This window comes from Lontra canadensis, unplaced genomic scaffold (assembly GCF_010015895.1).
Source record: "Lontra canadensis isolate GAN:19392208 unplaced genomic scaffold, GSC_riverotter_1.0 scaffold172, whole genome shotgun sequence".
Taxonomy (NCBI): domain Eukaryota; kingdom Metazoa; phylum Chordata; class Mammalia; order Carnivora; family Mustelidae; genus Lontra; species Lontra canadensis.
This window is the reverse complement of record NW_022631166.1, coordinates 170,195-193,028: the sequence shown is the minus strand read 5'-3', so window position 1 is coordinate 193,028 and position 22,834 is coordinate 170,195. Positions and strand designations below refer to the sequence as shown.

The following is a 22,834-nucleotide window of genomic DNA, read 5'->3' as shown; positions in this document are numbered from 1 at the left end:
TTCACATACATAAATACATACATAAACAAATAAATAATAAACCTCAACAAAGTAGGTTTAGAGTGAACCTATCTCAACCTAATAAAGACCATATATGAAAAATTCACAGTTAACATGATACTTAATGGTGAAGAACTGTGAGCTTTTCCCCTAAGTTCAGAAACAATACAAGGATGTCCACTCTCACCACTTTTCTTCAAGATAGTACTGCAATTCCTAGATACAGCAGTTACACAACAAAAAGAAATAAAATGCACCCAAACTGGTAAGGAGGTAAAATTTCACTATTTACAAATGACATGTTTCTATATATAGCAAATCCTGAAGACACCATCAAAACACTCCTAGAACTGATCAATGAATTCTGTATAGTCATAGAATAAAACAGTAATCTGTTTTATTTTATTTATTTTATTTATTTATTATTATATATTTTTGTTAATATATATTATTATATAATACATAAATATATATTTATTCTGTTTTATCTTATTTATTTTATTTATTTAACAGAAATCTGTTGAATTTCTATACACTAATATTGAAGCAGCAAAAGGAGAAATTAAGAAAATAATTCGGTTTCTATTTACACCAAAAATAACAAAATACTTAGGAATAAACTTAAATAAGGAGGTTAAATATCTGTACTCTAAAAATTATAAAACACTGATGAAAGAATTGAAGATGACATAAACAAATGGAAAGATATTCCATGCTAATGTATCAAAAGAACCAATATTGTTCAAAAGTACATACTGTCCAAAACAAACTAAAGATTTAATACAATTCTTATCAAAATATCAACAGCATATTTCACAGAGCTAGGACAAACAATCCTGGAATTCATACAGAACCACAAATGACCCGGAATACCCAATGTAATCAGGAAAAAGAAAAACAAAGCTGAAGGTATCACAATTCAGATAGATCAATAGACTAGAATAGAAACCCAGAAATGCACCCACAGGTATATGGTTAATTAATCTTTGACAAAACAGAAAAGAATATCCAATGGGGAAAAGACAGTTTCTTCAGAAAATGGTGTTGAAAAAACTAGACAGCTATATGCAAAAGAATGAAACTGGACCATTTCTTACACTGCACACAAAAATAAATCCAAAATGGATAAAAGACCTAAATGTGAGATGTGAAACCATAAAAATCTTAGAGGACAATACATTCAGTAACCTCTTTGACATCATCAGTAGCCACTTTTTTCTAGATATGTCTCCTGAGGCAAGGGAAACAAAAGCAAAAATAAACTACTGGGACTAAATCAAAATAAAAATCTGCACAACGAAAGGAATGATCAACAAAGCTAAAAGGCAACCAGTGGAATAGGAGAAGATATTTGCAAATGACGTAACTGAAAAAGGGTTAGTATCCAAAACATATAAAGAACTTACACCACTCAACACAAAAAAACCCCTACAAATAATCTAATTAAAAAATGGGCAGAAGACATGAACAGACATTTCTCCAAAGAAGAAATCCAGATGACAACAAACACCACATGAAAAGATGCTCATCATCACTTATCATTAGGAAAATGCAAATCAAATCTACAATGAGATATCATCTCACACCTGTCAGAATAGCTAAAATGAAGAAAAAAAAACAGGAAACAACAGGTTTTGGTGAGGAAGTGCAGGAAAAGGAAATCTCTTGCACTGTTGGTGAGAATTCAAACTGGTACAGCCATTGTAGGAAATAGCATGGAAGTTCATCAAAAGTCAAAAATAGATCTACCCTATCATCCAGTAATTCCACTACTGGGTACTTACCGAAAGAATACAAAAATAGTAATTGAAAGGAATACATGCTCCCTGGTGTGTGTGAGTGTGTGTGTGAGTGTTTGTGTGTGTATAAATTATTCATCCACAAGAAAAAATGAATTCTTGCCATTTGCAACAACATAGATGGATCTAGAGAATATAATGTTAAGTGAAATAAACCAGTCAGAGAAAAACAGATAGTATATGATTTTCTTATATAAAAATAAATATATAAAAAACAAAACAAATGAACAAAGGAAATAAAAGAAACAAACCAAAATAAATAAATAAATAAATAAACTCAACTATAGAGAACCAACTGATGGTTACCAGAGGGGAGTTAGGTAGGGGGATGGGTGCAGTAGTGGAGGGGATTAAGAGTACACTTATCTTGATGAGCACTAATATATAGAATTCATGAATGACCATATTATACACTTGAAACTAATATAACATTGTATATTAACTATATTGGAATTAAAATAAAATATATATAATGTCCTCCAGGTTTGACCATGTTGTCACAAATGGTAGGATTTCCTTCTTTTTATGGCTGGATAACATTGCATTGTATAATATATGAACCATACTAATGCCATCTTGGAAAAATCCACCATGATGACCACTCTGTGACCTAAAACCTTCTTGAGCATAGCCCTCCCCCACCATTCTTTCTGTCTAAACACACATAATAATGCTTATGTATATCCTTGGGACTTAACATCCTTGATCTCCCTTCACATACAATTATGATATACAACTATTTCTCAAACATTTCCTCCCTTGTGGTCTCCAGCACCTACCCCAGGCTCTCAAGATCATAGAGAAGGTGGAGTTGCAGAGATAAACTCATTTTGCAGCCACCTAACACATGCTTTCATCCATAAGTCACTTTAATAAATCATTTTTTGTGAAGCTAGATTTATTATATTTTTTATTCCATTGTACAGTTCTTTTGGACTTTGTAAGTTATTTTGCATATATCTCCCTATCAAGGAACATATACATATATGCACCATATTTTCTTTATCCACCTATCAATGGACACCTAGGTTGTTTCCATATCTTGACTATTATGAATAATGTTGCAATGAACATGGAAGTGCAAATATCTCTTTGAGATGTTCAAAATACTTAAGTATCTAAGCTACTTAAAATAAAAGACAAACTCAAACTTTTTTTATTGTGTTATGTTAGGTACCATAAAATACATCATTAGTTTTTGATGCAGTGTTCCGAGATTCATTGTTTATGTACAACCCCCAGTGCTCCATGCAATATTTACCATCCTTAATACCCACCACTATGCTCACCCATTCTCCTCCCTTCTAAAACCCTTAGTTTGTTTCTCAGAGTCCACAGTCTCCCATGGTTCATCTGCCCCTCTGATTTCCCCCAATTCACTTTTCCTTTACTTCTCTTAATGTCTTCCATGTTATTCATTATGTTCCACAAGTAAGTGAAACCATATGATAATTGAGTTTCTCTGCTTGATTATTTCACTCAGCATAATCTCCTCCAGTCTCATCCATGTTGATGCGAAAGTTGGGTATTCATCCTTTCTGATGGCTGAGTAATATTCCATTGTATATATGGACCACATCTTCTTTATCCATTCATCTGATGAAGAGCATCTCAGCTCTTTCCACAGTTTGGCTATTATGGACATTGCTGCTATGAACACTGAGGTACATATGGCCCTTCTTTTCACTACATCTGTATCTTTGGGGTAAATACCCAGTAGCAAACTCAGACTTTTTAACCAGAGAATTAGTGATCAAACCCCATATATCTGAGAAAAATGTATTCCTCCAAAACCTTGTAGAGGGTTTATTCTGAAGACACAAGACAGTAATCAATAACACCTCTCAAACGACTCAAGAATGGGACAAAGATGTTATTTATATAATGTATACTGGTATGCATTATTTCAGGAAACACTGAAAAGTGTTTTCATGCCCATTACTTTATCTCATCCTCAGAACACCCTTGTGATGTAATTAGGGTACCATTTCTCTAACTTGACAGGTGATAAAATCAAGGCCTAGAAATGGCAAGGAACACAACAAGGTCACATCAGGGAGACATTTTTGAAACCAAGTTGAAACCTCAGATTGGGATTGTGACTTACTTTTATTGTCTTTATGAAGAAGTGGATTAGAAGATTTCTGCATTTAATTCCAGATTGGAACCAATTGTTTATGGCAATATATGATCTCTTCCTTCGTAAGAACAGAGTAAAGTTAAAATCATTGATATTTGGTTGGAGTGATGAAGGGAATGTACCAATAATTATTTTCTAAAAGGTGGTATTTTAAAAATAATTTACTATGTTTTTTTGCAAATAAACATTTTCAGTTACAATTTTTTACTTTTCAAAATAAGAATGAAACAGTTTTACTTCTCCATAATTTTAAGAATTATTTACATCTGAGGTTTTGACTTAGTGGACTGCAGAAAGTCTGAGAATACTTGGTCAGAAATCACCATAGGAAGACTGCCCTTTTCAATATCTGCCATGTTTACCTTGAGAGAAATATCCTTCTCTTTTTATTCATTCTTTGGAGGCTCAGTGTGAATTTGGCAATGTTTATTCCAGCTCATGTTTTCTAACACTATTTCAGCTTTCCATTCTGATTATATTAATTTCAACATTGTACGCTGCTAGTAGTTTTATTTATATTCAATTAGCAGACATATAGTACATCATTAGTTTCAGATGTAGAGTTCCTTAATTCATCAGTTGCTTATAACATCCAGTGCTCATCACATCGTATATCCTCCTTAATGCCCACCACCCAGTACCCCATCCACCCACCCACCTTCCTGCCAGCAACCCTGTTTGTTTCCTATAGTCTCTCATTGTTTTTATCCCTTTTGGATTTCTTCCCATTCAGTTTTCCCTTTCTTCCCCTATGATCCTCTGCACTATTTCGAAAACTCCGCAAATGAATCAAACCATATGATAATTGTCTTTCTCTGATTACTTATTTCACTCAGCATAATAGCCCTCAGTTCCATCCATGTCAATCTAAACAGTGAGATTTCATCCTTTCTGATAGCTGAATAATATTCCATTGTATTATCTTTATCAGTATCTCTGTTGATGGACATCTGGGCTCTTTCCATAGTCTGGCTATGGTGGACATTGCTGCTATAAACATTGGGGTGCAGGTGTGCCTTTGAATCATTAAATTTGTATATTTGGGGGTAAATACCTAGTAAGTGCAATTGCTGGGTCATAGGGTAGCTCTATTTTTAACTTCCATACTGTTTTTCCGAGTAGATGTACTAACTTGCATTCCCATCAAGAGTGTGAGAGGTTTCTCCTATCTCTGCATCCTCACCAAAATGTGTTATTTCCTGATGGGTTAATTTTAGCCATTCTGAATTGTATGAGGTGGTATCTCATTGTGGTTTTGATTTGTATTTCCCTGATGCCAAGTGATGTTGAGCATTTTTTCACGTGTCTGTTGGCCATTTGTACGTCTTCTTTGGAGAAATATCTGTTCACATCTTCAGTCCATTTCTTGACTGGATTATTTGTTTTTTAGGTGTTGACTTTGAGAAGTACTTAATAGATCTTGGATACTAGCCCTTTATCTGATATGTCATTTGCAAATATCTTCTCCAATTCTGTAGGTTGTCTTTTAGTTTTGTTGACTGTTTACTTTGCTGTGCAAAAGGTTTTATCTTGATGAAATCCTGAAAGTTCATTTTTGCTTTTCTTTCCCTTGCCTTTGGAGACTTTGGAGAAGTGTCTAGCAAGAAGTTGCTGTAGCTAAGGTCAAAGAGGTTGCTGCCTGTGTTCTCCTCTAGGATTTTGTTGGATTCCTGTCTCACATTTATATCTTTCATCAATTTTGAGTTTATCTTTGGGTATGGTGTAGGAAAATAGTCCAGTTTCATTCTTCTGCATTTGGCTGTCCAATTTTTCCAGTATTATCTGTTGAAGAGACTGTCTTTTTCCATTGGATAGTCTTTCCTGCTTTTTCAAAGATTAGTTGACCACAGAGTTTAGGGTCCATTTCCGGATTCTCTATTCTGTTCCATTCATCTATGTGTCTGTTTTTGTGCCAGTACCATACTGTTTTGGTGATTATAGCATTTTAATAGAGCTTGAAGTCCTGCATTGTGATGCCACCAGGTTTGGTTTTGTTTTCCAACATTCCTCTGGCTACTTGGGGTAATTTCTGTTTCCATACAAAGTTTAGGATTATTTGTTCCAACTTTGTGAAAAATGTTCATGGTATTTTGATAGGGATTGCATTGAATGTGTAGATTGCTCTGGTTAGCATAGACATTTTAACAATACTTGTTATTCCAGTGCATGAGCATTTGATGTTTTTCCATTTTATTCTGTCTTCCTCAATTTCTTTCATAAGTGTTCTATAGTTTTTAGAGTACAGATCCTTTACCTTTTTGGTTAGGCTTATTCCTAGGTTTCTCATGGTTTTTGGTGCAATTGTAAATGGGATTGATTCCTTAATTTCTCTTTCTTCTGTCTCATTGTCAGTGTATACAAATGAAACTGATTTCTGTGCATTGATTTTATATCCTGCCACTTTGCTGAATTCATGTATGAATTCTAACAATTTTGGGGTAAAGTCATTTGGGTTTTCCACATTAAAAAGTATCATGTCATCTGTGAAGAGTAAGAGTTTGAATTCTTCTTTACCAATTTGAATGCTTTATATTCTGTTTTTGTTGTTTGATTGCTGAGGCTAGAACTTCTGATACTATGTTGAACAACAGTGGTGAGAGTAGATATCGCTGTCTTGCTCCTGACCTTAGGTAAAGAACTCTCAGGTTTTCCCCATTGAGGATATTTGCTATTGGTTTCTCATATATGGCTTTTATGATATTCAGGCATGTTCCTTCTATCCCTACACTGCAGAGAGTTTTAATCAAGAAAGGAGGCTATATGTTCTAAAATGCTTTTTCTGCATCAATTCAGAGAATCATCTGGTTCTTGTCCTTTTTTTCTTTCCTTTATTAACGTGTGTATCACATTCATTCATTTGTGGATGTTGAACTATCCTTACATCCCAGGAATAAATCCCACTTGGTCATGGTGAATAATCTTTTTAATGTACTGTTGGATCCTATTGGCTAGTATCTTGGTGAGAATTTTTGTATCTATGTTCATCAGGGATATTGGTCTGTAATATTCTTTTTTGGTGGGATCTTTGTCTGGTTTGGAGATTAAGGTAATGCTGGCCTCATAGGATGGATTTGGAATTTTTCTTTCCATTTCTATTTTTTTAAGCACCTTCAGAAAAATAGGTATTACTTTTTTATATCTTTGGTAAAATTCTCCTGAGAAGCTATCTGGCCCTGGACTCTGGATTGTTGGGAGATTTTTGATTACTACTTCAATTTCCTTGCTGGCAATTGATCTCTTCAGGTTTTCTATTTCTTTCTGTTTCAGTTTTGGTAGATTATGTTTCTAGGAATGCATCCATTTCTTCCAGATTGCCTAAGTTTTTGGCATATAGTTGTTCATAATATGCTCTTATAATTGTATTTTCTTGATGTTGGTTGTGATCTCTTCTCTTTCATTCATGATTTTACTAATTTAGGTCCTTTCTCTTTTCTTTTTGGTAAGTCTGGCCAGGGTTTGTCAATCTTATTAATTTGGGAGAGTGGTTGCCCAGTCCTGCAGGAGTTTGCAGTTTATGGCAACACTGATCTGAAAGCCAGCTCCTGGGTTCACTGATTGCAGCCGGCTTCCCAATCCAATGTTTGTGAACTCTGCCAAATTCAGGCAGCCCTGTTCTTTCAGTAATCCCAGGGATCCTGAGACCACACTGTCGCACCTATGATTCTGCCTCACTTTGCCACCTGAGCACCTTTCAGGAAGAAATGTCCCTCGCCAGAGCAGACTTCTAAAAGTTGTAATTTTGGGCTCTGTTGCTATATCACTTTCCAGTAGCCAATGACAAAGGCTATTGCCCCCCTTGGCCTATCTTTTAATATATCCCCTTAGCTTCACTTCTCCACACCTCCTATCTTGTAAAAATTGGTCACTTTACTATTTGTAGAATTGCAGCAAATCGTCTCTTAAATTTCTGGTTTAATTCACAGGTGTTCAGAATGATTTGATACCTATCAAGTTGAATTCAAGGGACCAGATGAATCTATGGGTTCCCTCTCTTTTGCCATCACCTCTCCTCTCTTCTAAGTAGTTTTAATGCTACCAAATCGTCCCAATTCTCTGTCCCTCTCTTATGTGAGGATTTTACAATTACTGCTATTTGATTTATCCACTTAAAAAAAAAAAAAACTGGTCACTATTGGAATGAGCCAACCCCAGGAGGAAACTGGGAAACAAATCAGTTCATATACCCCAAAGTACTCTCATATCTGGACACTGATTGAGTCTCAAAGATAGAATAAAGAAGTGGGGATTTGTGCAGGATTGAAGAGTAACTCAAATAGTACTTTAGGGCCTAGAGGGGAGATGAAGGCCCCCATCAGCCATTGGACCACAAGCATGTCAATCATTGCTTCTCAGCAAATGAGCTTCGAGCTCATGGCGGAGGAAGTGGCTCTTTGTTGACCCTTCCAATTTCCACCTCCCATCACCAGCCCAACGGAATCTTTCCCGCCTTGTCCACTGCCACCTTAGGCGCAGTCTTGGTTGGCCGATTCTTGGGCTGCCCCTCTGCGCTTCCTGTTGCGGGACTTCCACGGGCACCTTCACAGACTGTTGTACCCTCTGAAGTCATCTTCTCTGCCACCCCCACCGCCTCCAGACAGGTCCTGCTGCCAACAGCCTCCCCTCAGGGGCAGTCACTTCAGCGCCCACCATCCTCACCGCAGTTGTCACGGCAGCACAATCAAAACTCCAGTTGGGGCACTGACTGGCAAGTCCCTCCTGCCATGTCTGCCACAGAGGAGCAAAGTCTGATTCCAGGTGGCCAGGACCCCAGACGCGTTGGGGTCCCGGTGTCCCCTTCAGAAGGGGTGGATGGGGTCGAGGAAGCCACAGCCTTCCTGGCTTCTGAAGGGGTTTCCCGAGCCCTTCCTGAGGAGGAGGGTGGGCAAGATGCTGCCCAGGCCGCAGAAAAGAGCCAGGAGGTAAAGCTGGTAGAAGAGGAGGAGGAGGGGGAAGAGGAGGAGGAGGGGGAAGAGGAGGAGGAAGAAGAGGAAGAAGAGGAGGAGGAAGAGGAGTTCGAGTTCGAGTTCGAGTTTGGAGATCAGGAAGACTATGAGTACCAGTCGCCAGAGTTTGAGTTTGGGAACCAGGAGGAGTCTGACTATGAGTCAGAAGAGGAGGGTGAAAACGAGGAAGAGAATGAGGAGGAAGAGGAAGAGACTGAACAGGAGGAAGACAATGGCCAAGAGCCCGCAGACGTCCCAGAAGTCGCCTCGGCCGCTCCTGAGAACCCCATGGCACGGTTTTGGTCCCTCTTCAGGGCTCTGCTCCATTCCCTTCTACACCGTATCCATGATAATGACCATGTCCTGGTCCAGACCCATGCAGGCCGCGTGGGAATCAGGCACCACTCCCGGGAGGCTGAGGACCCTGGAGAGGGACTAGCGCCTCCAGAGGTGGAAGAGCCAGGAGAAGGACCAGCTCCCCAGGACCAGGAGCACCCAAGAGAGGAAGCGGAGGTCCGGGTGGGCGAGTACCAGGCAGAGGGCACCTCGCCCTGGGGGCCGCAGGAACCAACAGAGGAGGCTGTATCCCAAAAGGCAGAGGAACCTACAGCAGAGGCTCACGGAAAAGAGGACGAGGCCCTGGGCGATGCCTCCAAGTCCTCGGAAGCTGGGGCCTGTGCCCCCGACAAGGTCCAGGTTGGCGAGTGGCCGCCAAGTCCTCGGGCCCTTGCAGCCCCCCTTGGGGCACCCAGCTCAAAGGCAGGCGGTGCTCAGCACTTGCCTTTAGCGGTGAAGCAGCGGGTCAAAGCTCTCAAAAATCTTCAGGCCCAATATGTACAAGTGGAAGCTCAATTCTACAGAGATTTTCACGATCTAGAGAAAAAGTATGCGGCCTTCTACCAGCCTTTGTTTGATAAGAGATCTGAGATCGTCAGTGCAATCTATGAGCCCACAGAAGGTGAATGTCAGTGGCAAGTAGGTGTCCAGGAAGGCGCGTGGGGGGAAATGGAAAGAGAGCCTGCGGGAAAAGGGCCAACAAACGGCATACCTCACTTTTGGTTGACGGCTTTTAAAAATGTGAAGATCCTTGGGAGGACGATCCGAAAAAATGACGAACTTGTACTAGAGCACTTGAAAGATGTAAAAATTAAATTTTCAGGGTTCGAGGAACCAATGAGCTTCACCATAGAATTTACCTTCAAGTCCAGCGAATACTTTTTCAATGAAATCCTGACTAAAACATACCAAATGCGATCAGACCCAGATGATTCTGATCCCTTCCTCTCCAAAGGCCCAGAAATTATCAGCAGCACAGGATGTGAGATCTACTGGAAAGAGGGGAGAAATGTCACCATGAAGACGAGCAAGCTGCCGAAAGGTGAGGACCGCAGAATCATTGTATCCACCACCAAGAAGACGCCCAGCTACTCTTTCTTCACCTACTTCTATCCTCCTGATTCTCCTGAGGGCAGAGTTGTCGATGTCGCCACCGATTATAAATTGGGCTATTTTTTCCGTGAAGTTCTGGCCCCAAAGTCCGTATTATTCTTCACCAGTGAAGCCAGTGAATGTAAGTGTGGAAGCTCTGATGATGAGGCCTGAGAAGCTGGAGGTGAGGAAAAGAAAGCAGACGAGATCAGAAATGAAGAACCTGAAAAAGGGCCTGAAAAGTATCTGGACCCAGGAGAGAGCAGTTCCTGAGAACCCAGGTATCTGTGCGTCGCTTTGTGGATCATCCAGCCATGCCTGACATACATCAATTATGCTTCTAACTTTTCTCAGTAAAGTAAATAACAAACTGTCAAAAATTTAGTTCTGTGAGCCAGTTCGATGTTAATTTTGGATATCGGTGTAGAATGAAGCATATTCTGAAATGTACTTCAATCACAGCTTCAAGTCCTTCCAGTTGTAGCTGTAAGTCTTCAACAGGTGGGAGATGTGTCAGCCTGGTAGCAGAGACCAATGTTTGTTTAGAACTCGGTTGCCAGAACAAGCGGCTAAAGGAACATAAATCAATACCAGCTGGGCTTTCAACATATAGCCACAGAAATATGGTCTTTTATGCTAAGTAGGAGACGATTCCTTTGAGAATGTGACTATCACAGGAATCGTCAGAATTTTATTTAGAATTTTATTTATTTATTTATTTATTTATCAGCAATTTAAACCATTTATTCAGTTGTAAATGTTTATATTTCAGGGGACAGTAAAAAGAAAACAGCAATAGGCATGGTAAGATTATTGTTAATCACTGGATTGATAATTAACTCAATCTATATCCAATATATTTTGTCCTTTCCTTTTACTTTCTTCTTTTACAGATATTGGAACTTGGGTCCTGGGGGGTAAATGAGTGTAGTTTATTTCAAAAGAAAAGGAAATCAAAATCAAAAGAAATGTGTAAATACCAGAATGTTGTGTCACAACAAACAAGCCTTTTCGGTTTGGCAAATAGCAGTTGATTTTGTTGTGTCACAGAATGGAGGACCTCAGAGTATGCAAAAGCAAGCTTATACCCAGGTGTCTGGGTTATAAGAGAGATACATGATTTCTCATTTTAGCTCAGGCATAAATAGGATTGGCTATTCTTAGACTTAGAAAGTAACTGTTGCATTTCAATCAAGTTCAATTGTTAATTGTCTCTTGTTTCATCTACAGTTTGGAGGCATAGTAAGACATGAACGAAGAAAGCCACAATGAATTTGTTCTTCAAGGAATGGAGATTTTCTGATATTTATTTGTCTTTCGAAATTTTAGCACCACTGGTTTTGTTCTAATGTCATCATATATTTGAGAGATATGACAGCATTTTGAAGTTGAAAATAAAAGTTCATTTAAAATGAATAAGCTGCAGACTCTTTAAATATATTACAATGACTTAAATCTATCTTTGTATATTTTTGTTTTGGCCACCTATTATTGAAAGGAATCACTTTCAATCATTTGATTAGCCTGTTTTAGGTTCCTTTATTCATCCTCCAATTAATTAAAAAACTTATAAACAATTTACATAAAGAAGGGTGAGGTTGCCCCTACTGTATTCTTTTGAAGTACATGATGGATGACCTTGCTTACCTGGAGATCAGATGGCGCTGGTTTTTACTGGGCTGATATGGACCAGCAGCATCATCATCACCTGAGAACTTGCTAGGAATGCAAATCCTCAGGCCTCATTCCATAACTTCTGAATTGGTAATTCTGTCACAGTTTAGAAGTCCTCCCAGATGATTCTGAAACTCAATAAAGTTTGGGAAACATTTCAAGCAATGAATGAGGGGAAATCAGCTTCATTTTTGGTAGGAGCAGCATTAACTCAGTGATGTGAAGCTGTTTCGGATAGAGAGTAAGGTCAGAGCTGGGGATGAGAGTGGAATTCTCCAAGACCTGGGACACAGATAAAGACCCCCTAGAAGGACAAACTTTGGTTGGTTGCAGTGAAAAATAATGCATAAGAGAACCATCTCATTCCAGAAGAATACAAACACTATGACACAATGTATATGAATTTTCAAAATATGCAAAATAAATATATACATTATGGATACATATATATGTAGTAAAAAGTAAGCATTGGAAATGCCGGCATATACAGCATGCAGAAAGGCCTATAATGCAATGATAAGGAGCCTTTTTAGGACACTGGTTATGTCTTGTGTAGAGGGATAGTGAAGAATTCAATTGGGGACAGGCTGTCTTAGTTTTCTACTTCTGTTATAAAATATTACACAAAGTGGGTGGCCTAAAACAGAACTTCATACCTTCATACTCTGGGGTCTGATTCTGGCAGTTCCGGAGTTCTGGAGTTCTGATTTCAGGTGAAATCAGGTTGAGGACACAGACACATTTCCTTCTAAGATCCAGGAGAGAATATTCCTGTCCCTTCTAGATTCTGGTGATTTCTGAAATTCCTCTGTTTGTGGCAGCATAACTCCAATATCTGCCTCCATCATTTTATGTCCTTCCCTGTGAGTCTGTGATTCAATTCTGCCTCTCTTTTCTCTTACGTTCACATTAGTCATGGGGGTTAGGCTCACCATAATTCCAGGTTGAGTTCATCTTGTGTCTCTTAGCCTCGTTATATTTGCAAAGACCCTGTTTCTAAATAAAGTCACATTTATAGGGACCAGATATTAGGGCATGAAAAATTTATTTTTGGAAAATGCAGTTTAGCCCAGTATAGGTATGTAGTGGGCTTCAACTGTATTTGTAATGTTCAATTTCTTGAGTAAGGTGGTGGGTAAATGGATGTAGTATTTTCTATACCATAGACTGTGTAGGTCTGAAATATTTCCTAATAAAAATGACAATGTATTAAAGAGGGAAAGGAGAAAACGGGCCTAAAATCTGGAAGCTGTTTAAGGAAAATGAAGTCTTAATTTACCAGAGTAGAGGATCAGAAGGATGCCAGAAGTTGGATAGGAGAAGATCCTGTTTCTACATTTATATAAGACTGCCTAGATTCTTGTAATTGGCATCGATACCTTTCTCTTTCATATTCTGTGGTAGCACTCTCATGTTCTAACTAATATTAGAATGATCTGTGTGTGTGTGTGCGTGTGTGTGTGTGTGTCTATCCTCTGCTCCACCCCTTCAGACACTGTACAGATTGTGAAATTCTGAATAATTGCAAGCTTAAAAGGTTTAATTTATCCTTCCTTCCCCAAATATCAAGCACTCTGTTCTCCCCCTTCCCAGATGCTCAATTAATGCACCCTCAACCTTCCCTTTTCACCAGTGTTGGCATTTTAAAATGTATTATTACAGGAGTGCCTGGGCTGTTCTGTGCGCTGAGCATCTGACTCAATTTTGGCTCAGGTCATGATCTCAGGCTCTGCACTTGGCAGGGATTCTGCCTGGGGTTCTCTCTCTCCCTCCCCCTCTACCCCTTCCCCCTTCTCTCTAAAATAAATAAATAAGTCTTTAAAAATAAATAAAATTGTGTTATCACATAGTACTTCTTATGACTAGAACTACATGGTGAGAGAATGTATAGGACCCTTCATCAGCATTATTTAAATGGAAAGGGCAGAGCAAATAGACAACCATCCACAAGTGTGATTCGAAGGCCCTCAGTTTGTGTCTGATTGGTTAATTCATGCTGTACCAGTTATAAAATACAGCATTTTTTCTTAGGCCCTATCAAAAGAGGCCCATCTCCTAAACGTTATGCTTTGAAGACTCTCTTTGGTTCTCTTGGTGATAGGTTCTTCCCACAGCACCAAAAGCCCAGTTTAGGGGCCAAAGGAATACATGCACCCTCTGTACCTTAGCCCCCTCCATATCATCCTCAAGATACCTGGGACACCTAAACTCTTCATCTGAATGGACCCAAGCCTGCTTCCAGTACCAGCATGCTTTTCACTGGGGCTTAGTTTTCTAATGTTTGAAGACTAACTGCACTGTTGGTGCATGTACTTCCAGGTGGCTATGGGGAGGGGTCTTGGCTATACATGAGGAAAAGTTAATGAGTTGCCCTGGTTCTCCACATACACCCAGATGAGTCCTCAAAGGTGGGCGATAAAACTCAGGGTGGGAAGAGAAGGCAGACTGACTAATGTCTGGGCCTAGTCTAGGGCATTGGACATAGAGGGTTGGTGGCAGTTCCTCCCACACTGAAGGCTCAAAAGTTAGAGCAGTCTATGAATTCAAAACCCAAACGGGACCTTTCAGGCCATTATGAAGTATATTTGCCAAGGCATATTTTTATAGTTTATTGGTTGACTTAAACAATTTCACATAATTAGAAATACGGCATGTAAGCCCCCACTTGAAGTTTTGCCCCCAACTTTGCACATATTATAAATGTTATACCTGGTTCATGTTAAACATTTGGTGTTTACTTTTTTCCCTCATGAGCTATCAGGCTCTCTCTGGTGTTTTATGCTGCTTTAAGGTAACCACATGACTAGGTCAGATGAAACAGATAGAGTCCTTGTTGTGCACTTGTCCCACTACTCCTGTCCTAATTGTGTTTTTCATTTGGGTCCCCTTAAAATACAGGTAAGTATGACAAATACTTAAAACTTACAGCTCAAGGAAAGGGCCCTACCCATTCTTGACAAATGGACTGTGTGGGTTCTCTGCTGCCATTTGGTGGCTATCACTGGTTTCTAATAGGTATTGAAATGTATTCTACTGATGGGGTGTCATCCCTTTGTAAGTGGGAGATTCTAGCTACATAGTAGTAGTTCTTGAGTCCACAGTCCTCCACATTTTTAATAATTGGGATGCTTACACCCAGACAGTGCATTGGTATTCATGGTGAAGGAGATCTAATAGTGCACTAATGGACATGGCATTTTATTGACCACTTCATGACCATTTTTGTGCCCATGCTCCTGGCATTTTGATGTGGAATGGGCTTTTAAAAAGGTGACTAATAAAGATTACTTGAAGTTCCACTTCTGGCATGATAGCTTGAGGAGCTCTATGAATCTGCTCCCCAATGAAACTGAAAACAAATTAGTTTAAAAAAATCAAACTATCTAAATTATCCAGAAATGGTCCTGAGGACGTATAGCAAATACAGAAACATTTATTCAAGAATGTCTAGTAATATTTGCTAAGGACAGTGAGAGTCTGGTATTTGAGCAAAGACCCAAAACCTCCTTTCCCCTGCTAAATCAGCAAGACAGAAACTCCACTCCAGATTGGTACAACCAAGAAAACAGGACCTCTTCTTCCCACAAAGAAGCCAGAGTGATTTTTCCAGAGAAGACAGAGCATCAGAGTTTCTCATATTGCCCCAAGCTACCTGTTGCTGAGTCTGAGTCTAGAGGAATACAGTCCAGAGTTGGGGGCTCCCATCTTCCATGCAGTCTTCATTCATAGGATTACCTCGGATGAAGCACTGCTGAGAATATCGGGACCCCAATTTGGTAAGAGACTCCATATTGGGTAAAGCAAGCTAAGAAGACCTGAAACTACTGTCTCTTTCCACTGAAGGCCCAGATCCTAAAGCACAAGTGTCTCTCATTGAAAAGTTCACCATTCCCAGCTCTACATCTATAGCTCAGAGGTTTTTTGTTTGTTTGTTTTTTCCCCAACAGAAGAAGCAGGCCACTAAACAGAGGTCCCTGCATCTCTTCCCAAGGGAAATAAATCATTTTTGCAACAGACTATGAAGAAGTTGAAGCCTATGGCCCTCTCAAAAAATAATGGAGTTTGTGGTTAAGAGCAATTAAGATGAAATTGATAGAATTATTCAAATTAAAAGCTAAACTGTAAGAAAGCTAGTTTACTAGAAAGAACCAGGGAGACAGCCAAGAAGAGCCCTACTGGAGTGAAAATAAATCTCAAACACTGGCTTCAAAACTATTTCACCAAAGGAATCCAAATTTAATTGGATCAGTCTATTGAGCAGTTTATGCCCTATCTAGCAACCGGTGAAGATTACCAGCTGAATATGGACAGGGAAAGAGACAATCAAAGGGAGCCTTGCAATAGTCCTCCTAGCGTGATTGCAGGCATATCAAAGCCAATGCTTGGTTCCCTGAGGGGGAAAATCAGAGGTTTCATGCTTTGGGGGAGGGGGAGTAGACTTTGACAAAACAATCCAACCAGTCGTTAAACAAATGAAAAAGCAAAGAACAATAACAAACACCAGAGGGGAACCAGTAGAAGAGTTGCTACAACATATTGCCTCAAATGTGCAGTTTCCCACAAAAAGGAAGAGACATGTAAAGAAGGAGGGAAGGTTGCCCCCTGTTTTGATTTACTCCTATTCACTTCATTGGTGAGAAAGGGATGCTCCACACTAAATAGTATGGAATGGCCAAATGCACCATGCCTGACACCAGATAGATGAAATAAAACTGAAGTTTATTAATCAATGATACAGTTCCAAAGGAAATCATGGCAGTCCAAGCAAGGCCAAATGGCAGTTGTTCTTGGAATCAGAATTAATAAGCAGGGGTTGAGAGAGGCAGGCTTTGTAGAAACCAAAGTTTGAGGTGACCCTTAATTTTATGTGAGGGTGTGATTGGTTTGAATAGTTTTGCAGTCTGTCAAGAAAGTGAAAACTATCAAGCTGAGGATTGGGTGGAGTGTAGCTGGTCTGGCTCTTAGAGGAGCTAGCTGGTTGGACCGGCCTTCCTGCTGGCTGGCGGCATATTGGGCAACAACATAGGAAAACATAGCTAGGCTTTTAAGGCCGCATGTCAAGGCAGCACATACATTTTTAAGCCTTCCAATATAAGCCCATAAGATGGGAGAGAAAAAAAATTGATCAAAAGAAACTGCCTGGTTTTCCCTGTGGGTCCTGTTTGTGCAGGACCAAGGGGGTCAGTAAGTGAGAGAAATTGTGAATGGCTGAAATTGCTGCTGGTTCTATTGTTGCTGCAGGCTTAAGCAGGAAAGACAACGTACATTGAGCAGTCAGGACCATCACTGGAGCCTGAGGATATATTTCTGGCATCACAGTTTTACATGAAGCACCCATAAAAGTTGAGACCAAGAGCAAAAAAAGCTTCTTAGCAATCAAACCAAATCCAAGCACAATGTTTTGCCAGAGCAACAAGGAAATATTCAGACTTTATGAAAACCTACCTTCAGGAGGAGAAAATCCACCAAAGAATGAACTGGCTGGGTGACATCAACGAATCAAATCATTACAGAAAGCATAAGAACAAGAAAGAAAATCTACTGAAACAAAGTAGAATTGAACTTAACATGGCTAACAATTTGACCACATCAACACCAGAAGCAGGAGAGAAGCCTGAGAAACATCTTGAAAGCTGGTGGTTATGAAATGACAAATCAGCTTGTAAAACAAAATGGAAAATTAAACATAATCCTTCCTCTGGCAATCTCTGCTGGACTATATTATTGGGTCCATATTTTCTCATGTCCTCCACTTTTTTTTTTTTTTTTTACAGTGAATGACTGACACCTCACAATCAGATTCTCTAGGACAGGCTGCAAACTGAAGAGATGATAAAACCACTTGATATGGAACAAGTGGGTAAGACTGCTTCTGGTATTACTAAATCAACTAATGGAGCATTTAATTCAAATCAAGCCATTTAAGTGAGGCTATTGATAATGGTTTAGAAGAAGCAGGAGAAATAGTTTTTTGGGATATCTCGCCCTTTAAGCACCAGTAACTCTAGATAACAGTTATTCATCAGCTCATACGGAGGCCACCTATGAGTCAGACTGGGAAGTATTTGACCTTTATTATGTTATGCAATTTGTTCTGCTACTAACAGAACAACTAAATAAGAAATCTGTTTTTCTACTGAAAAAAAGAAGTGCACCAGAATTCTCCTGACATTTAGGTGTGTATAAAACACTACATGCACAGTAATCTAAATGAGCTAGGAGATGCAGACCTTACTTTCCCAGTCATTTCTAAAATATCATTGAGCAGATTTTGGTTAGATTAAGACGATGCCTCCAGGAATCCTGGAAACCAATATCTCAGATTATAAGATTGTTCTTTTTAATATTCCTAAAGCAATGATGACATCTAAATGTGTTAGACCTTAAAAAACAACTGACCAAGCACTGGCCTTTCTGCGAGCATTGTGTTCATTTACAAGAAACATATACTAAAGATTTATCCTTTCAAAAACTGTAATATTTGACAAAACACCACAAGCCTTTACTATCATTTTAAAATGGAATTGTTATAGAAAGCTGGTTTGTAGATTAAAATATCAATGTACTCTTAAAAGTGATTCATTTCTACAGAAACTTGTAAACTTGAATGAAGATTTTCAACCTCACATCAGAGGAAAATATTGCTTGCATGATTTGCTGTCTCCAGATTAAATACAAAGACTTGTCAAATCAATTAAGAGAGAGTGAATACAAGGCTTTTTCCTTTTGGACTAAGGCACAACATTGTTATTACTATGGAAATTGTTCATTTTACGGCCCATCTTGCTTTTCTTAATTGTGGTGGTCAGTGATAATCAAAGTTTACAGAAAGAGACTCTATCTCAGATTGAATATATAGAGTAGTTAGGTTGAAACAAAAAAGTCTTTGGAACTCATGCAACTCTGAATGTTTAATGTATGAAACATCTGTAGTTTATATAGAATTATGATTCTGTCACAAATGCTTTTGACCTGTAGACACACAGGATTTTATAATTTTAAAAAGATGAAATTTCACTTGTATTTTTTTTCTGTTTCGTGTTCAAAGTGGCTTTAAAGCCACTTTTCTGTTACTTTAAGATTCTCATCTTAATAGAAATTACCAGTAAATGTTGCTTAATTTTTCCTATTAGGGTTTATAACTCTTTTTACATTTATTGACCTGCATTGGATTAGATTAGAATTTCATTATGTGTTTTAGCTGAGGCACTTCATTGCTTTTTTTAAATGGTCAATTTTTTTTTTTACTATATATTTGAATGTTATTTGCCTACTTGTTTTGCTGGCATATTGCATATTTGTTTAAAAATTATCTCTACTTTCAGTCTATGTAAGTTTCATTTAGAAAGATGTGCATTTACACTTTGTTTCCTACATATTTTCCTGTAGGTGAAATCTTTTTAGAAACGAAGAGACTGAGTAGGTAAGACTATATGAATGATATATACTCAAAAGATTTAAACTGTTGTGATGGTTTATATCCCAAATGGTGATATCTTGCAATGGCAAACAGATTTAATGGATAAAGGTATGCCTCCTATGTCACTGTGCTCAGGAATCTTTAAAGAGAGTGAGTTTGGCCACCATTTGCCCCTAATTTGCTTCCTTTAGTTTTCTCCAGAAATGAAGTATTCTGCACAGTGACCCAAAATTTTCACTTAGTTTGCTTGGGCTCACAATACTTCTGTTATGTTCTCAGTGATAATCAGGTTAAAACTCTGTGTAACAGTTCTGGTTATAATATATTGTATACATAATCCTGTGGCATAGCACACATTCAAGCCATAAATGTACTTAAAATGCCTTCACAGTGGTTTTTCTCTGCTATAAGAAAGTGGTCTTTAAGGCATGATTCTCCAGTAGAACTATAAAAGGTTGATACTTTTATAATGATGTGTAATCTGCATTTAGGGTGGTAATGTTTTTAAACTCAACATTGTTATCTGTAATAGAATGATTTGCCAATCAACTGCATTAACTTCCCATAGCCTCAGGCTGCTTTTCTGTAATGGGTGCCACAGGCTCAGACTGCTTTTCTTTAACGGGTGTCAAAGAAAAAAAACTTTTTTCTAGAGAGAATTTTGATGTTTTCTATTCTTGTTAAGAAAGTATAGTATCAGAAATTAAGATTGGACAAGTGGAAGTTGAGGAGTATTTCAATTATTTATTATGTATATTAATTGTTTACAAGGAAAACTTGTACTTTTTACATATTAGATGCAGTTTCATTTTCAAATGAATCCTAAAGCAAAGAGAGTATTTAACTTTGTATTATTTATTTTAAAACCACATGTTTTAGCAATTTTCAGTGTATTTATGATTTTCACATTTCATCAAGTTGAGCATTTTCTTACTATATTACCTTTTTATATGTACTCAGCATGTATACTGAAGTGTTCAAAAATTAGTAGGTTCAACAAGCCTATCTTGAAGAAATTGATTATTTATTAAAAAAATAACAATGAATCTTGGAACACTACATCAAAAAGTAATGATGTACTGTATTATGACTAACATAACACAATAAAAATAAATAAATAAATTAAAATACTATGATGTATTTTCTTCAAAAATAATTAAAATCATTTACAATTCAAAATGCCATTTTTTAAATTTACTTAAAATATTTTGCTTGCAGGAAATATTACAGATTTATTTTAACAATTACCATTGAAATATATTTTAGTTAACATATCTAGTCATCTTTGTGACAGTCTCGATCTTTCTTGAAAAAAAAATTTACATTGTTTGAAAGAAAGGAACTGCCTGTGACAGTGACCTGATGTCAGATTTAACAAACAGTAATTACAAATTAAGCATCGTATATTCGTATGTTCAGAGAACTAAAGGAACTACCATTAAAGAAGACACAAAAGTATGATGACAACATTTCATCAAAAAAAAAAGATTATCAATGAAGAGATACAAATTATGTAAAAAATTATCAAATGGAAATTTTGGAGTGAAAAAGACAATAACTGAAATGAAAAATTCATTGAAGAGGTTCAACAGTAGATCAGAAAAATTCAGAATAAAGAATTAGCAAACTAGAAAATAGGTTGATCAAATAGCAGAGAAACATAGAATAAATACAAGTGAACAGAATCTCAGGGACATTTGGGACAATGTTAATTATGCCAACATGAAAAAGAGACGCTAAACAGACACATCACAGTAAAAATGTTGAAATTGAAACTCCAAGAGAAAATCTTGAAATCACCAAAAGACAACAACTTGTCACAAGGGAATCCCAATAAGATTGTGAAGTGACTGCCAATCAGAAACAATCAAGGCCAGAAGGCAGAGAAATACAGTGTTTATAGAAGAAAACTGTCAACCAATAATCCTATGTCAAGAAAGGTGATCTTTCAAAAATGAAAGTAAATTAAACACATTCGGGGAAAACATATGCTTAAAGAATTTCTTGCAAGCGCACCTGCCATATAAGAAATATTAAGGGAAGTTTTTTAGGTTGACTGGGTGACCACAGAGAGTACTTTGAATACAGAAACATGCACATACACAACAAAATAATATTAAGAGCAGCTATGTATTTATAAAAGATGATATAGATTCATACTTATTCTCCTTTATTTCCTTAACTGATTCAAGTAGCAATTATATGAAAAAATGTTGGACATGTAATATATAGAAATTTAATATATTTAATAACAGTGCAAAGGATATGGGTTGGAAAATGTGTTGGGCTTTATTCCATATGATGACTTGAATTCTCAGGAACAAATGAAAAGAACCAGCTATGATAAATAAGAAAGTTAATATAGCAAAAACTATGAATACATGTATGTTCTCCTTTCTTCTTTCAGATTCTTTAAGAGACAAAGAAGTATATAGAGCAATGATTATAAAAATGTATCCTTGGAGTTGCAACTTTTATTATTTAACATGTCTAACAATAATGCCAGAAAATAAGCCAAAGGGAATACAGCTATATAGAAGTAACATTTTTATATATACTGGAATTAGTTTAATATAAATATGATGCTGATGCTGAAAAGTTAAGACATAAATGTTAAACCCTAGAACAACCACTAAAAATAATTCAAAAACTATAATGAAAATGGAAAGTGTTGCTTCTGGATAAAAACTTATGTATGGGGCTGGGAAACTGGCAGAGAAGCCTAATGCTAAGCTTGCTTCATCCCATGGATACAGTGGAATAATACTCATATCAGTGCAATAACCCAGACAAAGACCCCAAATCTGGCAGAGTCACTCCACAATTAAAGGTAGAGCAGAGGCCCCCTGGAAGAGGGCAGGAAGGGAGGACACAAATTGAGGCGCTAAATGGTCTCATGGAACTGTCCTTGGGAGGGACAGACTATTACACTGAGTAGCACACACAAAAAAAAGGCGAATCCCATAACATTCAGCTTTAAAAACCAGAGGGTAACTAACAATGCACTTATGGTGACTAACACAACATTAAAAAAAAAAAAAACTAAACTAAAAATTAAAAAAAAAATTAAAACCAGAGGAGCTGAATTTCATTAGTTATTAAACCAATGGGACTTAAAACCTAGAATTTTAAAAAACAGGGGGCTTAAAACCAGACAAAGACCCCCATTGAAAAGGAGAATTATAGAACAATATCCCTGATGAACATGGATGCAGAAATTCTCACTGAAATACTAGCCAATAGGATCCAACAGTACATTAAAAGGATTATTCACCATGTCCCAGTGGGATTTATTCCTGGGCTACAAGGTTGGTTCAACATCAGCAAATCAATCAATGTGATACAATACATTAATAGAAGAAAGAACAAGAACATATGGTACTCTCAATAGATGCTGAAAAAGCATTTGACAACATATAGCTCCTTTCTT

General features: G+C 37.7%; 1 protein-coding gene across 1 annotated transcript; it reads left to right on the top strand.

Moving 5' to 3' along the window:
• Positions 1-9,317: 9,317 nt before the first annotated feature.
• LOC116860231 (nucleosome assembly protein 1-like 1) lies at positions 9,318-11,635 on the top strand. Its single transcript, XM_032846197.1, has 2 exons — positions 9,318-10,591; positions 11,541-11,635. The coding sequence occupies exon 1, from the start codon at positions 9,888-9,890 to the stop codon at positions 10,482-10,484; it is 597 nt and encodes a 198-aa protein (XP_032702088.1). The 5' UTR covers positions 9,318-9,887; the 3' UTR covers positions 10,485-10,591; positions 11,541-11,635.
• The last annotated feature ends 11,199 nt before the right edge of the window (positions 11,636-22,834 follow it).

What these genes read in the sequence shown, in the direction of transcription:
- LOC116860231 (XM_032846197.1), top strand. Translation starts at nt 9,888, where the DNA reads ATGGAAAGAGAGCCTGCGGGAAAAGGGCCAACAAACGGCATACCTCAC.